Source organism: Copadichromis virginalis, linkage group LG16 (genome assembly GCF_057382275.1).
Source record: "Copadichromis virginalis isolate Kocher_CV1m ecotype Utaka linkage group LG16, C_Virginalis_male_GT1.1, whole genome shotgun sequence".
Classification (NCBI taxonomy): Eukaryota; Metazoa; Chordata; class Actinopteri; order Cichliformes; family Cichlidae; genus Copadichromis; species Copadichromis virginalis.
In genome coordinates, this window is record NC_140633.1 from 8,474,173 (window position 1) to 8,495,330 (window position 21,158).

Genomic DNA, 21,158 nt, shown 5'->3' on the forward strand with positions numbered 1-21,158 from the left:
GAGACTATCCAGCACATAACAGCAGGGTGCAAGATGCTAGCAGGCAAGGCATACATGGAACGAAGTGGCCGGCATAGTGTACAGGAACATCTGTGCCGAGTATAACCTGGAAGTCCCGAGGTCAAAATGGAAGATGCCCCCAAGGGTGGTGGAGAATGACCGAGCTAAGATCCTGTGGGACTTCCAGATACAGACGGACAAAATGGAACGCCATAACCAAGTGGTCGGCATTGTCACGGATTGCCGGGGCAAGCCGTGTGGAATGTAGAAAAGGACCCAAAAGGCGGCAGCTCTGGTGCAGGTGAGTGTTTATTGACAGGGGTGTAAGTACAAACAGCGGTGGCGACAAAACATGAAACCGGAAACCTAAACTGGGTAAACTAATAAGACAAACCAGAATGAGGATGCAGGGAGGTCCGGAGAAATACATACGGGGAGACGCAGGGAGACCGAGGGGAAACAACACAGACGAACCAGCGATTACTAAGACAGAAAATACAACTTAAATACACTCAGAACACAGGGAGATTACACACAGGTGGGAGACACAGCTGGGAGTGATTAACATGACGAGACCAGGGAGGCAAACTGAAAACACTCACATAAGACGCAGACCTTCACAATAAAACAGGAACACACGGGGGGGAACAGGGTAAACACCAATTAGAGGTGAACAGAACCAAAATCTCGAAGAGAAAACACAAAACGCTGGGTCAAAAGGACCCAGGATCATGACAGTACCCCCCCCCCCCTCAAAGGCTGGCTCCAGACAGCCCAACAAGAAACAAAACAGCCAGAAAAAACAGAAAACCACCCGACCAGGGCGGGCGGCGGGGGCCCAGGAAGGAGGGCTCGAAGCAAAACAAAACCGGAGCACCAGAAGGCCAAAAGACAAAAACAAAAAACGAGTCCAAAACCAAAAGAAACGAAGCACACCAGAACACAGGAAAAAACAGAGTCCAAAACAGAAGAGTTCAGGGGGCCGACAGCACAGGAGTCCAAAACAGTTCAGGGGGCCGACCGTGCGGACGGCAACGGCGGCGACGTGGACACAGTTCGGGGGTCCGACCGTGCGGACGTCAACGGCGGCGACGTGGACACAGTTCGGGGGGCCGACCGTGCGGACGGCAACGGCGGCGACGTGGACACAGTTCGGGGGGCCGGCCGTGCGGAATGCAACGGCGGCCACTCAGGCGATGGTGGTCCGGGGGCTGGCCGTGCGGAAGGCAATGGTGGCCACTCAGGCGATGGCGGTCCGGGGGCCGGCCGTGCGGAAGGCAACGGCGGCCACTCAGGCGATGGCGGTCCGGGGGCCGGCCGTCCGGAAGGCAACGGCGGCGACGAGGGAGACGACGGAGCAGTTCAGGGGGCCGACCGCGCGGAAGGCAACAGCGGCGACTCAGGCGATGGCGATCCGGACCAGGCGAGGCTGCAGAGGCTGGACTAGGCGAAGCACAGGCTGAAGCCGGTCCAGGCGAAGCACAGGCAGAGGCCGGACCAGGCGAGGCTGAAGGCTCTGGGGCCGGGCCAGGCGAGGCTGAAGGCTCTGAGGCCGGGCCAGGCGAGGCTGAAGGCTCTGAGGCCGGGCCAGGCGAGGCTGAAGACACGGAGGCTGGGCCAGGCGAGGCTGAAGACACGGAGGCTGGGCCAGGCGAGGCTGAAGGCCCTGGAGCTGCAGCAGGCGAGGATGATGATGGAGCTACAGCAGGCGGCTGGATGGGCTGAACGGGCCCCTCGGACCCTCCAGCGGAGGCAGGAGGCTGAACGGGCCCCTCGGACCCTCCAGCGGAGACAGGAGATGAAGGCCGGAGCGGTCCCTCGGACCCTCCAGCGGAGACAGGAGACGAAGGCCGGAGCGGTCCCTCGGACCCTCCAGCGGAGACTAGAGACGAAGGCCGGAGCGGTCCTACGGACCCTCCAGCAGAAGTCACCACTAAGCCAGCAGTCATGGAGTCCTCTGGCAAACACGAAGGCAACTGGCGATGCACTGAGCACTGGCTCTGCCCAGGCAACGCTGACATGGTGCAGTTCTCAGGTGGCTGCATAAACTTCAGGGGTCCAGAATCAGCCGGGGACTGAGACCTAGCCTCTGGGGAAGCCCTGGAGCGGCAAACTGTGCCAATGGCGGCTGAACCATGAAAAGCACCTCGAGGTGAAATTAGACTTTCTCCCTGCATGGAGTGAATGAGTGAAACCGGTGATACTGGAGCCAGAGCTACGGGTAGCGGGGGCACTGGAGCTACTGGGGCCTGCGCTACAGGCGGCACTGGAGCCACTGGGGCCTGCGCTACAGGCGGCACTGGAGCTACTGGGGCCTGCGCTACAGGCGGCACTGGAGCTACTGGGGCCTGCGCTATAGGTGGCACTGGAGCTACTGGGGCCTGCGCTACAGGCGGCACTGGAGACTGAACTGAAGGGGGCACTGGAGACTGAACTGAAGGGGGCACTGGAGACTGAACTGAAGGAGGCACAGGAGACTGAGCTGAGAGGAGCACTGGCTGCGGGGGAGCTAACTGAGCTGAGAATGGCTGCCGGGGAGCTAACTGAGCTGGGAGTGGCTGCGGGGGAGCTAACTGAGCTGGGAGTGGCTGCGGGGGAGCTAACTGAGCTGAGAGTGGCTGCGGGGGAGCTAACTGAGCTGGGAGTGGCTGCGGGGGAGCTAACTGAGCAGGTGATATGCTGTTCACAATATCATATGCTGCACAGAACATCGCCCCTGAATGAACAGTCATACAGTCCGAAAATGAAAAAGAGTCCTCACTCACCACAGCCGGCGATTTAGAAGCCCGAACGTCCGGCTGTGGGGTGGCGCGCTTGCGGCGCGATCGGCGTCTCCTCCCCGCAGACGGCTCCGACGGGCCGGGCAAGATCACATCCGGCGAGTCGGGCAGCGAGGCAGTAGTGGCTGAGAGAAGGTGCGGTGTGAGCCGGAGAAAAGCCTGCATGGTCGGAGGGAGCGACTGCAGAAGCCATGGCAGGCCAGAAAAGAGCCGTTGTAGCCGACCTTCCACGGCACGACGGAGCTCCTCTGGAGGGTTCTCTAGCCATAGCCCGAGGAGAATCTCCACATTGTACGTAATGTCGTCCTGGAGCTCCTCGGACGGATTTACTGCCGCTGGGTCCATGGTGGCTGGTTCGTACTGTCACGGATTGCCGGGGCAAGCCGTGTGGAATGTAGAAAAGGACCCAAAAGGCGGCAGCTCTGGTGCAGGTGAGTGTTTATTGACAGGGGTGTAAGTACAAACAGCGGTGGCGACAAAACATGAAACCGGAAACCTAAACTGGGTAAACTAATAAGACAAACCAGAATGAGGATGCAGGGAGGTCCGGAGAAATACATACGGGGAGACGCAGGGAGACCGAGGGGAAACAACACAGACGAACCAGCGATTACTAAGACAGAAAATACAACTTAAATACACTCAGAACACAGGGAGATTACACACAGGTGGGAGACACAGCTGGGAGTGATTAACATGACGAGACCAGGGAGGCAAACTGAAAACACTCACATAAGACGCAGACCTTCACAATAAAACAGGAACACACGGGGGGGAACAGGGTAAACACCAATTAGAGGTGAACAGAACCAAAATCTCGAAGAGAAAACACAAAACGCTGGGTCAAAAGAACCCAGGATCATGACAGGCATAGTGTACAGGAACATCTGTGCCGAGTATAACCTGGAAGTCCCGAGGTCAAAATGGGAGACACCCCCAAGGGTGGTGGAGAATGACTGAGCTAAGATCCTGTGGGACTTCCAGATACAGACGGACAAAATGGTGGTCGCTAACCAACCGGACATAGTGGTGGTAGACAAACAGAATAAGACGGCCGTAGTGATCGATGTAGCGGTTCCTCAGAGAAGAGCTCGAGAGGATGTGGAGGGTGAAGGTGACAGTGGTCCCCGTGGTAATCGGAGCACTAGGTGCGGTGAGTCCCAAGTAGGGCTGTTCGATTATGGCAAAAATGATAATCACGATTATTTTCACTGAAATTGAGATCTCGATTATTTGACGATATTTATTTAACCCTTACGACCTACTATAGAACCAAGTCCGCCAGAGCTTATATTATTTTTTTTACATGCTGTAGTGCCATTTGTGGGAGCATTTCAAGTTGCTATACAACTATTATAGCCCATATTTTAATAATATGTATGCATTAAGTCCATAGTAACTACATTAATTGCAAAAAAGTGCAATAAACTACAAAAAAATTGAAAATCATTTTTGTTTTTTTTACATATATTTCTACTTGGAGAAATTTAAGAGGTTTATCCCTCAAAACTTTAAATACAAAAAAGTTGCAAAAAATAGTTTACAACAACAGGAAATTTATTTTGAGTGTCTTCATAGTTTTATTTTGGAGATACACCAATTTTTATATACTGCAGGAAAAACGAAAAAACAATCCTATGATGCAAGTTTGCAAAGAAAACAGCATGTGCATCAAAATAAACTATTTCCAGCAGTGCAATTTGAGTTCTAAGCATCCCAGAAACTATTCAGAAAAGTCAAACATGACCAGTATAGGCTTTTAAGGCCTACAAGTAAAAAAAAACTACATTTCCGCGAAAATGACGTCATTTCCGGTTTCGGGCAGGAAATGGCGGACAGTTCGCGGTGACGTCTGTTTCACTGTGGGAAGTGTTATGAACAGCTGATCGGATCGGCAAAGCGTGTTTCTGGAATATTATGTTTTTGTTGCTGCAAGCGCTTTTTATGCAATTTTTGCAAAGCTTTATGTGGAAGGAAACCGTGACCGAGGACAAGCTGATGGCATAAGTTGTAAGTACAACTCCTCTGGTTTCATATGCAAAAAAAAACTATTGCGCTAGCTTACACGGCTCAGGGTTCTTCAGGGATTTAAAAATAGTTACACAAAACGGAGCGTGCTGCTCTGACCGGCTTTAAAGGGTTAACAATAACAATGTATTGAATAATGACTTTAAAAAATAATATAAAATAGTGTGCAACACCACTGAAGTTTTTTTTAACCTCTCTTTTCAACCAATGGCAGTCACTCTCCTCTCCAAATAACTTCTGCTTACCTTTCCGAGCTTCCCTCGGGTCCTCTTAATCAGCGGTCTCCAACCTTTTTTGCGCCACGGACCAGTTTATGCCCGACAATATTTTCACGGACCGGCCTTTAAGGTGTCGCGGATAAATGAGGGAGGGGCTAATAATCGGCTCAGTCATTTTTAATGATCGTTGAAAGCCCAGATCGTAATCGTGATGAAAATTCGATTAATTGAGCAGCCCTACTCCCAAGCTAGGCGAGTGGCTCCAGCAGATCCCGGGAACAACATCGGAGATCTCTGTACAGAAGAGCGCAGTCCTGGGAACAGCTAAGATACTGCGCAGGACCCTCAAGCTCACAGGCCTCTGGTAGAGGACCCGAGCTTGAAGGATAAACCGCCCGCAGGGGCGTGCTGGGTGTGTGTGTGTATATATATATATATATATATATATATATATATATATATATGTATGTATATATATACCTTTTACCAGTAAATATTTCTATTTCCCTCAGGGGTTCATAAGTCTTTGTTACAGCTCTGGTACAGCTGTAAAATATGTGAGTACATGTGATTCTACAGCAGATCACTTCAAGCTCTGCAAAGAACCAAAATACCACCCATGTTCAGCAGCAGTATCTGAATGTGTGAATCCTTCTACTTCACTCCTCAGAGTCCTCTGTGGTCTGACTATGGGACCAATATTTTCTACATAGAATAGAAAAGCACTTGGCAGCTTATCCTGTAGGCCTGTTGAAGAAATGTTACAATCTCAACCTACATGTATGTGCTTGAGTGTGTGTGTGTGATACGGGGTATGAGTGCGGGCCGCAGGTGCCAGACAGGCTGTCGTTTCACACTCGTTTTCTGTAATTGGCCCAAGCCCCTCGTCTTCCTTCAATAGGACCCCCCTCAAATACACACACACACACACACACACACACACACACACACACACACACACACACCATATCACGCACACAGTGTTAGAGGAATGAAGCAAGGCCAGCTTGGGCCTGACGCCACAGCAGCCATGACGCCAGCCAATTATAGCACGGCAAGGCAAGGATGCATGATAAAGTCACCTAGCAACTGAGAGAAAGAGAGAAGAGAGGAGGGGGGTAGTGGTGTGTCTGTGTGTGTGCGTGTCTGTGTGTGTGTGTGTGTGTGTGTGAAAGAAAGAGAGAGAGAAAAAGAGAGAGTGAGAGAGCGACTCGGAGAGAGATTAACAGGCATGGACAATCCACCAGCCACCAACCAATTATGGAAGAGTGTGATGCAGTTGCTTGGCAACCCAAACTGAATAAGCAAAAGGGAGAGAGTGAGAGAGAGAGACAGGTTGGAGTTTTGATTCTATGGGGATGTCGAGGGGTTACAGCAGGGCTTCTCCTGACTCCACATGAGGTTGTGGTGTCACCTCATGGGGGTGGAGGTGGGGGGGGGGGGGGAGTGGAGGTCTCGACTTAAACCGGAGTGACCAGTGTTTTAACCTGCATGACAGAACACAGACAGAATACACCTCACATCACGTAATATTGAGTCACACAATACAAGCATCATCATTATGAGGTTATGCAGATTTCATTGAACATGCACCTCATGTCCATGGAAAGCTTCACAAATGTTAATGCGGTCCCACTGCTCTCGAATGCAGTGACTCAAGCAAGCTACAACAGTATGCTAAAGAAGTTTCCGAACCACACAGACCCGAGTGGAAAATAACGCCTCTCCTTCACTACATGAAACTGTAACCTACTGATTTGTTGTTGAGGAACTGCTGCATGTGACATAGGACTGTTGAGGAGTGTCTGACTCTGCATTTACACACTGTCACCTACACCCGCCTGTGATGAACTTGAAAATGTTGACAAGTTCAGGACCCAGTCTGGGTGAAACGTGGCCAGCCGAAGTGTCACCCTGGTTAATTTTGTTTTGTAAAAATAAAAAACTGATGGAGGTGAATTTTTATTTTATTTAAACTTTTATTCTATTGCTTAATGTTTCCAAGAAATAACTAATTCTACAAACAACAAATAATCACAGGTAACTACATGCTTACCGAATCTTACGACATGAACTATACTATTGTACTATTTCAAAATAAAAAATGTTATCTTGGTAAAAATGCATAAAATTCTAATACTGTAAACAGTTCAGGATCACCACTATTGACACAGCTCACTTATAAAGGTATTTGTTGCATATTGTGGCTGGTGGTTGGTTGGCAGTGACATTCTGTGCTCTGGTTACACAGGTATAATAGAAAAGGTAAAATGCAATTTATATAATTCCTAATTTATTTACCATTCTATAATAATTGGTTATATACTCCCCCCCTTTTAAGGTTACATACCGACTTTACGTTTTTTTGTCGTTCTCCTCTCCTCCTCAGTAAAAATACTTCCAGGAGCTACTTTATTGCACACTGAGTTTATCTGTACACTTTATGGCTGTAACAAGGCTGCTATTCATTTGCTTCATTAACTATTTCTGTTGCTGCAGCTGCATCGCTCGGATACCGTGAAAGGTTCAGTTAGCGCAACATACCTGCTAACTTGCACTAAATCACTCACACTGAGTGAGGTGCTGCAGACTGCTGAGAAATTCATTTTCACTTTAACTACCATTTTCTTTTCTCTTCCTCTCTTGCTGAACTTATGTGGCCTGTGGCTGACAAACGGGCGTTTCTGCAGTTTGACTACATCACTGCTGTTTGCATCTCTATTTTATACAACAACAAAAAAAGACACCAGTGATATATGCTTACACTGGTTCAGCCAATGTATCTTTTATTACTTTGTTTAATCAAACAATGCATTAATAATTGTAACTAAATTAAGTTAGGAAGGATTTTGACTGATTGCCTGCAGAAGCTAGGCATAAGATGATAATGACAATCAGCATTCCAGCGAGCTGCAAAGTGATGCATGCAAATCCTCATATTTTATTGCTCTTATGTATTTATTCATTTACTTTTTTGGCTGTAGAACAAAACTCCTCCACACTGAGCTCGTGCTCATTCAAAAATGTGCAGCAAAGACTTTTGAAAGGCAAAGCCTCTTTCCAAAACTGGCCAACTATCCCGCTAACTTGGCTGCCAAATATGTAGTTAAGTATATTGTGTTGAAGCGCAAAGTGATACAATTAGCTGTGTACTGCTTTTAAAGATCCAACCACATCCAAGAAACTGAAAAGTAAAACAGTGGAGAACTAGACAAACCCTGGCTGCGACTCAGAACAGCGCCGGCTGGGCACTTTAGAGATTAAGTGAATTCATTTGCGTCTATCCGTTGCATCTATTAATGTTTCTGTTCACCCCTAATTGAACATTTCCGTATAAGAAAGGAAAAAAAGGAGAAATTGTTTTCAGTATGAACGCTTTAATACGTTTTCTACAAAAAAAGGAAATGAAGCACACGTGCAGCATAGCCGCTGACAGACCTCAATATAATGATGTTTCTAATGGCCTCTGGTGTGCACTATGTGACAGTAAGTGTATTGACACTGTGCAGGCTTTCTACTGCTGCTCCTCCCTGTAGTTTCTGCTATGCTAATCCCTCCCTACATGTATGTTCAATGATTTATGGTTATAATAACCCAAAAAGAGGATTAAGCTAATTAAACCACAGCACTGCGCTTGTAATGAACACATCGGGAGGGAATACACCACCCCCACATTTATGCCACACACACGCGCGCGCACACACACATACAGAGTGTGGAAGCTACTGTGTCTTCAGGGTGTCCTCTTCGTCTTTTTTCCCCACAGTGAAGGATTCTGCCTTTAAAAGCTCATCGTTGGTTAGCATGACTCGTCTGTGGAATAATCAGAAGATTAAAGATACCCGAGCTCGCGTCAGGGCACCAGAAAACTAGCAGCTCCACTCTGGATTAGCTACAATAAAGCTACAGTGGTGGGTTCCCCCAGCTATGCCAGGTGCTGCCCTGGAATGTAATGCTATACTTAAAGCCATGCAATGGTTGCTGGGGATCATATAAGCCTGTAACATGCTGGATTTATGATGCCAAAGTTGCCGGTATTAATACAGACGAGGTCTTCAGGCTACGTACTGTGATCCTGGTGAAACTGCTAACACTGTATGATGACAACTGGAGGACATAAACCGCTACAGTAAATGATGGTGTGGTTAAAGCTAAAGTTGAATAATGCTACCTTCAGGTGGTACAAATCTGCACATCCCCTATGCTGCAGATAAATGATGGGTTCAGCCCGAGTCACTCAGGCAGAAGTTTTTAAATCCAGGAGGCTTTTTTTTGTTACCTCGAAACTGATGAGTGGATTTGTCAGAATGTGAAAATCAACTGTGCACTGGTTCCTGTCACTAAAACTAGAGATACACTATGCTGCCAAAAGTATTCACTCACCCATCCAAATCATTGAATTCATGTGTTCCAATTACTTCCCTGACCGGAGGTGTATAAAATCAAGCAACTGGGCATGCAGACCGCTTTTCCAAACATTTCTGAAAGAATGGGGGGCTCTCAGGAGCGCCAGCAACTCCGCCATGAAGTGTTCGGCCATGTAAAATCACAGAGTGGGGTTAGTGGATGCTGAGGTGCGGAGAGTTTTGTTGAATGGGTTTCTACCCTGGAGCTTAATGATCCAGTTATGAGTCAGGTATTTATAAGCCATAAATACCATATTTCGGTTATTTATCTGTCATTTGTTATGACTAATGATAAATGTCTTGGTAAAATCTTTTAAATCTGAATAACCTTCAGAAACATGGATCTGCTTCTCTGTCATAATTTACTTTGTGACCTATACAGATGGATTATTACAGAGTAAAATACAAGGAATATAAAGTTTATTCATCTTAGGCTACATCAGTCAAATCCATCTTTGATTATGAGTCTACTTCAACAAGCCAAAGCCTGTCTCCTCATGCTTTCACTACAGAAAACTCACAGCTCCCTGCCCCTTCCTGGTCGCATTAGCCGGCATGTGTTCTGTTTGAGGGTCACAGATGGGGCAGCTGCAGTAAGCAGCTAAAGCTGCACGTCAGACCCAGTTGGACACGGCTGAATTCGCAAAGTAATTTACTACCAGTCTATCAATCATCAGGCAATTACTGAGGCAGGGCCTTTCTGGCACTGAGGTGATATCAAGAAGCAAATGAATAATTCTGGAGGATCATCTGAGAAGCACAAGAAGAAGAAAAGAGCTTTTAATCTCTTTTAAAAATCCATCAGATGTTTTCTTTGCAGATTTCTGCGGAAACTCAACCAAATCATAGTGTGAAACATCATAAAACAGCACGCTAAGCTGTACTCAAAGCTTCCAGCTCCAGGCTAGAGTCTTTAATTCAAAATCAGAAGCTTCTAACCCGCAGACATCATCAGACAACACCTCTTCCCTCCTTGCCAGTCAGAGTTGTACTTTTCTTCCGCTTCACTAACTGAGGGCAGTTAAACAGTCAGGCAAGTTTGTCCGAAACTTCTTAGTTGCCACGTCTGTGTGCTGCACTTTACTAAAATCATGGGGAGCATTTCACAGTGACAACTTTGAGCCCACTCTGTGCACTGATCAAAATGTTTTCAGTGTTGTGTTTTACAAGTTCTTGCATGCTTTCAAACTGCAGGAAAAAACGCCACGTGGAAAACTTTAAGTTCATCAGAAACACTAGTGGCATCGTGAATTGAATTCCTGGGAATGCAATTAAGGTTTTACCTGTGTGGGTCCTCTGATGTGCCTTCAGGTGGGAGCTCTTGGTGTAAACCTTCCTGCAACCATTAAACTGGCACCGGTGGACTCTCTTCTTGTTCTCTGGTATGTCTCCTGCCAGACTTCCCACCCCTCCCTGCTCGCTGTCACTGAGGGCTCCTCCTCGGCCTGGTGGGGATGGTAACGCTCGCGCTGCTACCAGCTTAGCCGCCCCTAATCCCACCTTCTTTGCCACCAGTTTGAGCGTTAATGTGCCGTCTGCTGTTGCAGTGAGCGTCTGTGTGGGCTTAATAAGGTGTCGGCCAAGCTCCGGTGATGATGGCGGTGTTAGGGAAGTGACAGCGGCACTAAGCTGAGCTGCACTGACTCCTCCGAGGACTTGCTCCTTGCCTGTGAGGGTTTCAGGCCCAGCTGATGTCTGGTTCTTGTTGGGATTGGGAACGTGTAGAATTTTGGCCTGCACCTTGGGGAGGGTCACAAGTAGCGAAGGTGGACTGGGCTGGTCAGGGAGGCTGGGAAGGAGGGGGTCCATCAGGTCTTCATCACTGTCACCCCCCTGCATAAACGCTGGCGTTAAGAGGCAGTCCAGCTCATCGTCAAAGAGCTCTGAGAGTCGCTTGGGCTCGGTCTGTAGATACCGCTCCAACTCTAGACACGTCTGCAAGAGAAGCACAAACCGAGGGTCAATATTTGTGTACCTTTAAAAAGAACAGTTGGCTATCACAGTTTATCCAGGATTATAACACAAGCTTCCTATTTTACAAACGCTCTTTAAACGACTGTAACTGTTACCGTTAGTGCTAAAACTCAAAGGGTTTTGGAAAGAAGAGAGGAGCTTTACGGAGGTTCACGGTGTACCAAAGCAACACAGGGACAAGCAGACAGAAAAATCAGCCCCTCCGAGGTGCGCTTCACATGACTGTGACTCCTCAATCACTCTGGGCAAGAAATTCAAATGCTTTCCTAAAGATGAAAAATCATAAATAAGTCCTGCTGACCTCTATGACACTTGTGTGATTAAGAGTTTAAAAAAGTAAATTTTCTCGTGTCCACAACTGACCACCTTGAGATTTTTGCCTATCCTGGTACTTTTACTGCTGACATAAAGTAAGGACAGTTATTGTTTTCATGCATGAAAAAGTTTGGCATCAAATATTTGAACAAACAGCCAACGCACTGCCTGGTGTGATTTTTTTTTGTTTGTTTTTTTGTACATTGCTATACTCAGTACGTTTCTCCAAACTGCAGACATTTCAGAGACCTTGTTTACCAGTCTGTTTAAGTTCAGGTACCTGCTGTAGGCTTAATATTTCTCTGCAGCTGTTGACCATGTTACCTGGCACACGGCCGTCCTGAGAGAGGAGGGATTTAGCCTGTGATTGATTGCTGCTGCCCGGCCAAGCTCTCTGGAGCCCTGAACTGTGGAAGCCTTTCCTGTTCCCACCCCCGCTCACCCAAATCAACCAACCATGGACGTTATATCGCAAGACAGGGAAAAGAAGGGAAGTCAGATGACAAGAGGACAAGTCCAAGAATGACACAGAGGAAGTAATGGAGACAAGGAGGGGAAAAAATAAGGAAAAATAAGCGAGTGATCCTAAAATTCTTTATTTATCAAGCAACAACAGAGACATCTGCACTTTTTTTAAAACCACTGTTCACTTGCTGTTGGCAGCATCACCACAGTTGTTGGTCTGCCAGCCTTCAGTGCCTCGGTCAAGGGCACCTGCCACATTATCTCAAGGGATCTGAGCCAAAAACCTTCCAGTCACTAACCTACTTTTACTACTGCGAGGCTGCACTTCTCCTTTGAAAACTTTTATGCTTTCTGTGATTCTTGTTTTGTCTCTGCTAAAAATCTACCTACTGCACTTTTCAGGTCTCAGAGAAGCTGTTCGATTGATCTTGTTGTTGCTTTGAACGTTCCGACCCACAACACAGCTTACTGCCGAAATCCCGCCTGCATGTTCAGGCATGAAAAAAAAGACATGTGTACCACCTATAGAGGTGCATGATTTAAAGAGATACAAGTAAAGCTCACACACCTGCTAATATGGGGGTTAGCTAAAAAAAGCAGCCTTCATTAAAGAGTAAAAAGAGGGTAAAAGGAGAAACACTGAGAAGTACATGTTACTGAATACAGAAACGGAGACAAACCAGATGTTAGACCACAGGAGTTCAAAGCAGCAGCTACATTTTTATGATGTCTTATCATATTCTTTCATGTTTACAATAATAAGGCACTTTTGGTTTGGAAATGTAATCCTGAAAATACTTAAGGATGGATTTCGTGACTGCTCAAAGTCAAATCTGATCCTGTTTTCATGAGCAAATGTTTTTGCTCTCTGTATTTTACTTTTTCATATTGGTGACACATCTTTCAATACGCAACTTTAAACAACAGAAGCTAATTTGGACTAAATTGTAGCTTCCCTTCAGCTCAGACTCAATCATACTGCGGTAACAAGCAGTAAATTAACTAAATTAAATTAATGTGCATAATTTTGGAGGCACTGAGGACTTTTATTCTCTATAAAGACCTTTGACATGAGGGGTTTGCATTTGCATGTCATGAGTTTGCTTTTCTTTTAGTCTTTCCATCTTTGTCTCTATTCTTTAACTTCTATTGGAATGATTTTCCTCATAACGGTGAAAAGTTTACGAACACCATCCACAAAATGGGACGCTTATCTCGGAAACAGTAAACACTGGATGCCCGGACGCTGGTATATGTAGAAGACCAGACTGTGATATGATAAATGCAGCTACTTTTGTATCTCATCACAATGTGTTTCATAGAAAATACAGTTGGAAAACCTGGCTTCAAACCATGTAGTAGACAGAAATATGTTTTCAATGTCTGTGTTGCTGTTCGGTCTCACAGGAACTAAACAAAATGTTTTGATCTTTTTTCTTTATGTCAAAAGTCCCCCACTCTGTCCACTCAGCACTTTCTGAAAGCTACCTGGCTGTGGCACTGTCTGTCCTGCTGCATGATGCATTTAATGTCTCCTCTTGGAAAATGAATTTCCTGCGTTTGGCCAACGGCCTTTGGCAGCCTCAAAGTTCTCATCCTGATCCTCTGGCTCCTTCCACCTCTGTCATTGAAGCAAATTACAGCTACTAGATAAATGTGTGTGTGTGTGTGTGTGTTTTAGCTGCAGCTGGTTGACTCCGTCCATTCAGACGGGCCGGCTCTGGAGCTTTACTTCGCTCAGCCTGAGTGATGAGACAAACCAACACATTTAGTCACAACATCTGTTGAGTGGTGATAAGCTGAACTTCCTCTCCGTCTTTCCTTTCCCTTTTTTTCCTTCTGTTTAAAAGAATGCCCTTTCCCCCCTTAAGGATGCACATTTGCATCTGAATAAAAATCAAAGATATTTCTTAGGGGGTGGGGTTGGGGGGGGGGGGGGGGGGCTTCCATAAAGAAACTTGAAAATGATAAGCATGTTTGTACCGACATCTTGCAACAATAAAGCTACCAGTGCTGCAAGGAAAAAACCTTCTTGTTAGCCTTTTGTCCAGACAGTTGCTTTGTTTTGTTAGCGTTTGTGTTCAACTCATTCATTGCTGTGTGCAACACAACAGAGCAGGGCACGCTAAAGGGTCTGTTATATCTCCGTTTAAAGATTAGGTACCGCTAATGGATCAGGAAGCAAATCGAAACTCAGGCTGCCAACTGTTTTATGGTGAGATAAAAGAGCCTCATGCTTGGATATTGGAATAATGATTTCAACGATAGGAAGCTCTACAAGAAAAAAATAATGAAATGACACATTAGTCACCTTCAATGATTTGAAACTTAATGGAAGAGGTTATTTGAGATGGCTTTGGATCTTTGAGAAAGGATTTAATTTTTCAATTTCTAAATAAAGACCAAACCAATAAATGTGGTAATTTAAACTTAATTTACCATTCTTGTTTTTTGTTGTTCTGATTGGATTCTGATTGAATTTAGTTGCTGAGATTTTAAGTTTTACAACAGAATCTGGCAGGTGCTGGAGAACTTGGTGCAATCCTGGTTTAATCCTAATCCTGGCATGAGCAACTGGAAGAAACAATGACTTACTTTCAACAGTATGAAATGAGTTTAGAAATGCTTAAAAAAACCTTTTCCCTCCATCTCCACATGGATTTGACAAATGTGACAATGCAGCATGTGATAAAAACTGAATGGAGAGAGAATATTTTCATATTTTCATGACAGGTCCTACTTTTTAACCTTTTTTTTCTGTGCTTTTGCTTCTTTATTAAAAACAAGTCTGTCTGAGTTGATTTTAATAACATTTTATAACTCAACGGGCTTAAGACGATATCGAGTTGTAAAGGTCATCTAAATGAGGAGCTCTGAATTTATGGGCTTCTTTGTTTGTGTGTTTGTTAATATTATTGGAGATTATGCCTTCATCCTGAGGGATTAGGCTCTTAAAGCTTGCAGAGTACATGCAAAGTATTACTAGAGGTAAAAAGAAAAGTTTTGCAAGATTTTCACTAAAACACTGTTATCCTCTCCGGGTCTCAGCAGAATAAAGTTTGGCTGCTGTACTGTATGTGTTACATACATAATTCATCATCCTGGAACACAGCCGCCGAGCCATTAATATTAGCTTGCTTTGATACTGTAAATACAGCCTCTGTCAGTGATTTCTGAGAGCATGCTGTACTATTGTTTTATCTTGGACTAGAAATCAAAAATAGAAAGGTCTGCTTGTCTCCTGGTGGGGGCTGGACCGATGCTGACGATAGTGGGAGGTGGGTGGGGAGGACAGAGGGTAGAGGGAGCCCGAGGCTGTGCAAGAAGAGCGAGCGGCAATCAAACCCACGGCCAGCATTGAACGCGCCGCCTCTGACATCACACACATGACCTTCTCCTTCATCTGTCTCTCCTACACACCATGAATATCAGGTAACAATGACATGTTGGGCCTGCAGCATATTAGAGTGTGTGTGTGTGTGTGTGTGTGTGTGTGTGTGTGTGTGTGTGTGTGTGTGTGTGTGTGTGTGTGTGTGTGTATGACTGTGGATGCTGGCTAACAGCTCAGACTGATAGCATGTGCAGGGCTCACCTCCTGTTTCCCTGCTTAGTCCCACACCATATGGAGAAAGGTCACATCGAATAACACATACAAACACACACACACACATAGACACACACAGACACACACAAGCACAGCGTGGATTTTACAACGAAACTCTCCTTGTTGAATCATCAGTGCAAACAATGCAACACGGAGCAGAAGAAAATCTTGTTTACTGAGAAAAAAGGTTAAAAACAAGCAAACCTTTGCAGGACAAAACCAAAAAAACTCACTGTAGGATGGAGTTTCGGATCAGCAGCTAACATCCAGAAAAAATGAGCAGATGAATGAGAAACAAAGGTATTTTGACTTGCGAGCAGTTATTCCATTAAGATGCACAATACACGTCAAATTGCTTTACTTAAGTACAGCTGCAAGCAGCAAGGGCTTTGCAAACAAGTACGACAGGTAATAAACGTCACTGTAAATGTGCTAATGTGACAGCAGAGCTACAGATTGGCTTCTTATCATTAGCAAAGGAGCCTCAATAATTTACAAACATTGTTGAATGATTCAGGATCGTCAGGTATTTCTGTGAATTTGGAAGAAATACTTCCAGAAGCAGCAGCTCTGCTGTTCATTTTGCTTTTTTTAGTGTTCCTTCATTGAAGTAAATGAAGAAAGATTCAAAGTAGTCAAGTCAAACGAGGTTAGGGGCAAATATGGGGGGCGCCGCTGCCGTGAGCACGGACCAATTTATTTGAAAGCCATTCCGAGATTCTACAATTTATTTATCTGTAAAATCAACTGCAGTGCATTGGAGTGAGATCAGCAAGTGGATGTGCTCCATGTGATCGAATGAAACAAAAACAATCAGGAAAAAAATAAAAATTCAATCTTTGTCCCCCTTGAATCCTCTATTTTCCCTTTGTATATGAGTGCCTGATTGAACATCTCTTCTAAAAAAGCTAGCACTAATATGCAGGTCCTGCCTCTGTGTGTGTCCTCAGCCTGCTGAGGTCCATTAATAATGAATGCAGAAAGCAGAGGGCTTTGGATGGAAGCGCTAAGAGCTTTTGACAGACAAAGGATCATCGAGGACGCAGCTCAACAAACAGACTAAAGTGGATTCAGCAGGAGATGCTCCGTCTGTGTTTACATGCGCACGGTTATCTGACTATTACCAACATTTCCATTAGGACAATGGCGAGATGCAGCCATTTATGTTATTCTGTAAAGTGATACTTCCAACAACGATCTGCCTCGCATGTGGTCAATGGCTGACTGAACGCCACGACAAATACGAAAGGCTCTTTGCCCTGCGAGGCTTTAGATTTCATAAAGCACTGAAACTGATTAAGATACACAACATGTACCAACCAGTCATTAACTAGTTGGTGGGTGACACGACCACACAATCTTTTACACACTCTATCATCTATTAGTCGAGTCAAGTGAAGCATCGTTTTGCAAATTCTCAAATCTGCCCGGTTTATTTTCCAAACAAATTTTTTGATGGAGCAGTAGAGAGCAAAGAGGGCATGATGTGACCATTATTATCACGGATGTCAGCAGGCGACACACACACACGCACACGCTATACAAGGAATCTCAGTTAAAAGCTCTTAAGGCAAAGCAGGGGCACTAAAAACACAAAGGGTTTGACAGCAGTCTCCTTAAAGCTCAGACTTACAGCAATAACAACCGAACTCTTAAAAAACCCTTGTATTTTTTTATTTCTTTTTTGGTCCCATTGTGAGGGTAAAGACATCTGTCTAATGACAGACAGAATGCAGAGCAGCAGCTCAGTCAGCAGGGGATCAACATGCTGCGAATCACATGACGCGAATGTGGAGGTTAGGTAAAAAAATTTAAAAAACAACAACAAAAAACAGCCTTTTTGTCAAAGAGAGGCATTACTGCTTGTGATAAGCTGAGTAGCCATATTAGTTGTCCACATTCCAGCTCCTGCACCGTGTCCATACCTGATGGATTCACCAGTGAAACGTGGATCTTGTATTTGCTTGTAGCTCTTACATCCTTACACACAAATTCCCAGTTAAACACAATGATATAAAACATGTTGAGTATAGCCAATATATCCACTCCAAATGTCTGCTTCAGGTACGTGAATGCAAAGCAACCACCTGGGTGATGTGATCATTTTAAAGTTTGCTGTGTTTTCTTTTTTTAATGCTTCTGGTTCAAAAGAACCCAGGGTTTGCATGATTGTTCTCGCCTCAGTCTCAGTATAGCCCAGTGTTTTCTGTGCTTCCTCACATTAGTCACCATAAATATAGTGGTGCGACAGCTACCCTTGTGCAAACCTCCCCACAGACTGTTACTGCTGCTCCGGATTGTGGAATCAGTTTCCTCTCATGTTGCTGTAAAACACTTTCTCCGGTCTGATCCTTTCAGTTGGTTCCTGTCTCTCTTTATCTGCGCGTGTATTCCAATATGTTTATTCCCCTCCACATTATACAGCTTTTGGCTTCAATTTATGTTTTTCTCTTTACTTTCTCATACAAAGAGGTCCTAATTAAAGTGCTTTGGCTCCCATAAACTGCTCTTTGAAGCGCTACCTCTTGATGGATCTCGGTCTCTCCACGCAGCGGGCTCTGATGGCTAATTAGCCACTCAAAAGAAAAGGCAAAAAGAGGCTCTTTATTCAGTTAATTTGCTGATGTGACTGTGTACACAGAGGATGTGCATGTTTGTGAGAGTGAGAGGAGCATAATGACTTTTAACTGATGTGTGTGAATATGAGACGCCTCGTGCTTGAGAGTGCTTGTGCGCAATATCAAAGCTTCAGTGTCGGCAGAGTAGATGCGTGCTTGATGTTTCGTTGAAGACTGAAGCCGAGCTTGAGCGATGTGACGCTCGTTCAGCTGTGTCTGCACGGAGTTACGGTTTATAACTAGGCGATGGTGGTGATGTGGCCAAAAAAGATCATCCAACAACCTTCCAGAATCATTTCTTTTTTTAGTGTGGCAATTTAGTAAATCTTTAATCTTAAAAATGTGAAACTTCGACAAGGAGTCTAAGATTGTTGAACGAGGAGCATTACTACCCAGGTGAGGGGGAGAACGGCGAGGGATGGAACAGCTTGACTTTTCAAGCTATTTTCCTCACGCTACAGTTACGATGTGCATCTGAACACCTAAAACAGCTATTTTATTTTATTTATGTAGCGCCAAATCACAACAACAGTCAGCTCAAGGTCCTTTAGGTTGTAAAGAGCCTACGGCGAAACTCCCAACAAGCATGGCAAGCAAGCTCTTGGTGACAATGGGAATGAAAAACTCCCCTTTAACAGGATGAAACCTCAGGCAGAATCAGGCCCAGAGGTTAGCCATCTGCCGTGACTGGTTTTGGTTATTTTTATGCTAATCATGCAGCTAATACAAGTCTCCAAATAAATAAATAAATCAAATACGTGGACACCTGAACATCCCACATAAGTGGCCATAGATGTAATTACAATGCCATGCATATTCACGTGCTACTGTAACAGCCAAAACTCTTCTAGGTTCACTCCTGCCACATGATTTCTGAGCCTGGCTCTGCAAATTTGATCCCATTCAGTTACAAGAGCATTAGCGAGGTCCAACACTGATGCTGGGAGATAAGGCCTGGCTCACAGTCAGTGTCACAGATGTAGCTGAGGTCAGGATAGCACAACATCTGCTGGCATGCCACTTTGTACTGTTTGATTTTATAATTTTATAATTTCCTAAAAAAAAAAAAACCCCAGACTAAATCAATATGAGCAGAGGTGGTCAAAACCATTGCAAACCACTGCGCTACGAAGTGTAACACAGCAGCATAAATAATGCAGTCTGCACCTCAGCACGCACACAGACAGCTGCCATTTTGGAGACACCAGTTTCCTCATGCCTGCACTGCACTGGCCAGCTGCAGTAATGAGCCAAAACTGCTGGATGGTGACCATTCCCACACGCCTCTGCTTCCAATAACAACACTGCAACTGTTTCCAATAGCAGTGAAGCCTCATTGACCAGGTCGCCGTTCTGACATATCTCATGTGCGCCGCAGAGGTAAAATATTAGAACACAAAAGCCATCTGACTTTTAAGAAGTCTTACAAAAACCTGAAGTCATTTCTTTATTTTAATACCAGTGGGTGGGATTTCATACACTTTTACTTAACTAAAGCAGCAGAAAGCCTTTACCTTTACTGGTAAAGGGAAAGCTGAAGGATAGACTTTCATTCTGGTAGCACAACTTGAATCTTTTTGTATATAACTTATTTATTTATTGCATATATTTATTAGAATCATAACACATAAATCAATTAATAACCAATCTCACAATTTGTAATACTAATGCAGCATAGTTGCCTAGGAACTGTGAATAAAAAGGATCGAGGCTCCTCCCACACAGCTCTCACATCTTAAGACACCATTAAATCCACAAACACCACTGATTACTGGCAGTAAGTCCAAAAGAGGGTTCAGGTTCATCCTACCAAGCACGCACACACACACACACACACACACACACACACTAATGAGCAAAGAAAAAAAAAGACACCACTGAATACTGCTACAGTGACAGAGCCGACTGTGTTTGTGCGAACACCTGTGTGTGGTGTTAGTGAATTCAGCTATCCTCTCACTCCGCCTTGATTGAAAACGCAGCACGATAAACAGAGAGTCCTGTGGGGTCTGATTTGAAAAGCAGGAGGAGGCTTCAACAAAAGAGGTTAATAGAGACGAGACCCGACGGAAGAACAAGGCGACATGAGTGAAAATCGCTCGGATCAAAGTCTGGGCGAAGGTTAAGGTAGAAAAACACGGCTCAGTCAGTCAGGGATTGCTATGAATGTATATTGTCTTCTTTGGTTTTAATCTTTTAGTTGTAAATTTGCAACAGCCCCACTAGAGCAGAATTTCAAATATGCTTTAAAAAAATCATTTCTATATTGCCAGAGTTTAAATTATAGCTTTTAAACTGTTGTTGTTTGTGCAGATATATTGTCACTAGTGGCAAAAACAAGTAATGCAAACGGCCATGTTTAATCTAACATAAGACAGATCGAAAGAGATGACTCGAACAGCTGAGAGGAAATTAAAAAGCAGTGAGCTCCAAAGAACGAGACAAAGAAATGTAATTAGCCAATGAGAGCGAGAGAGAGCGCTGGAGTGAGCGAGTGCATGAAGGCGGGAGGCTCGAAGCTTTTAGCGCTCACACACAGATGCACACACGCACACACACACCGCATCACCTCTGACCTCCAGCCTCAGCCAATGAAATTTTAATCAACGGTCTCTGATGGAGGAGAGCACTCAGACTCTCCTGCTGTGTAACTGCTCTCTCTCCCTCTAATTCCATCTTCCCTCTATTCTCTCCATCTTTTCATGCCTTTGAGCAGCCCGTCCCTCCCCCCTCTCCTCCCTCTCCTCCTT

General features: G+C 45.1%; 1 protein-coding gene across 2 annotated transcripts in view; it reads right to left on the bottom strand.

The window, feature by feature from the left end:
- Positions 1-21,158, bottom strand: part of klf7b (Kruppel like factor 7b) — a 72,572-nt gene that overhangs the window by 21,875 nt on the left and 29,539 nt on the right. For both annotated transcript variants that reach the window (XM_085435125.1, XM_085435127.1), the window contains exon 2: positions 10,716-11,367. In XM_085435125.1, the coding sequence (XP_085291251.1) occupies positions 10,716-11,367 (652 nt within the window). The remainder of the gene's footprint in view (positions 1-10,715; positions 11,368-21,158) is intronic.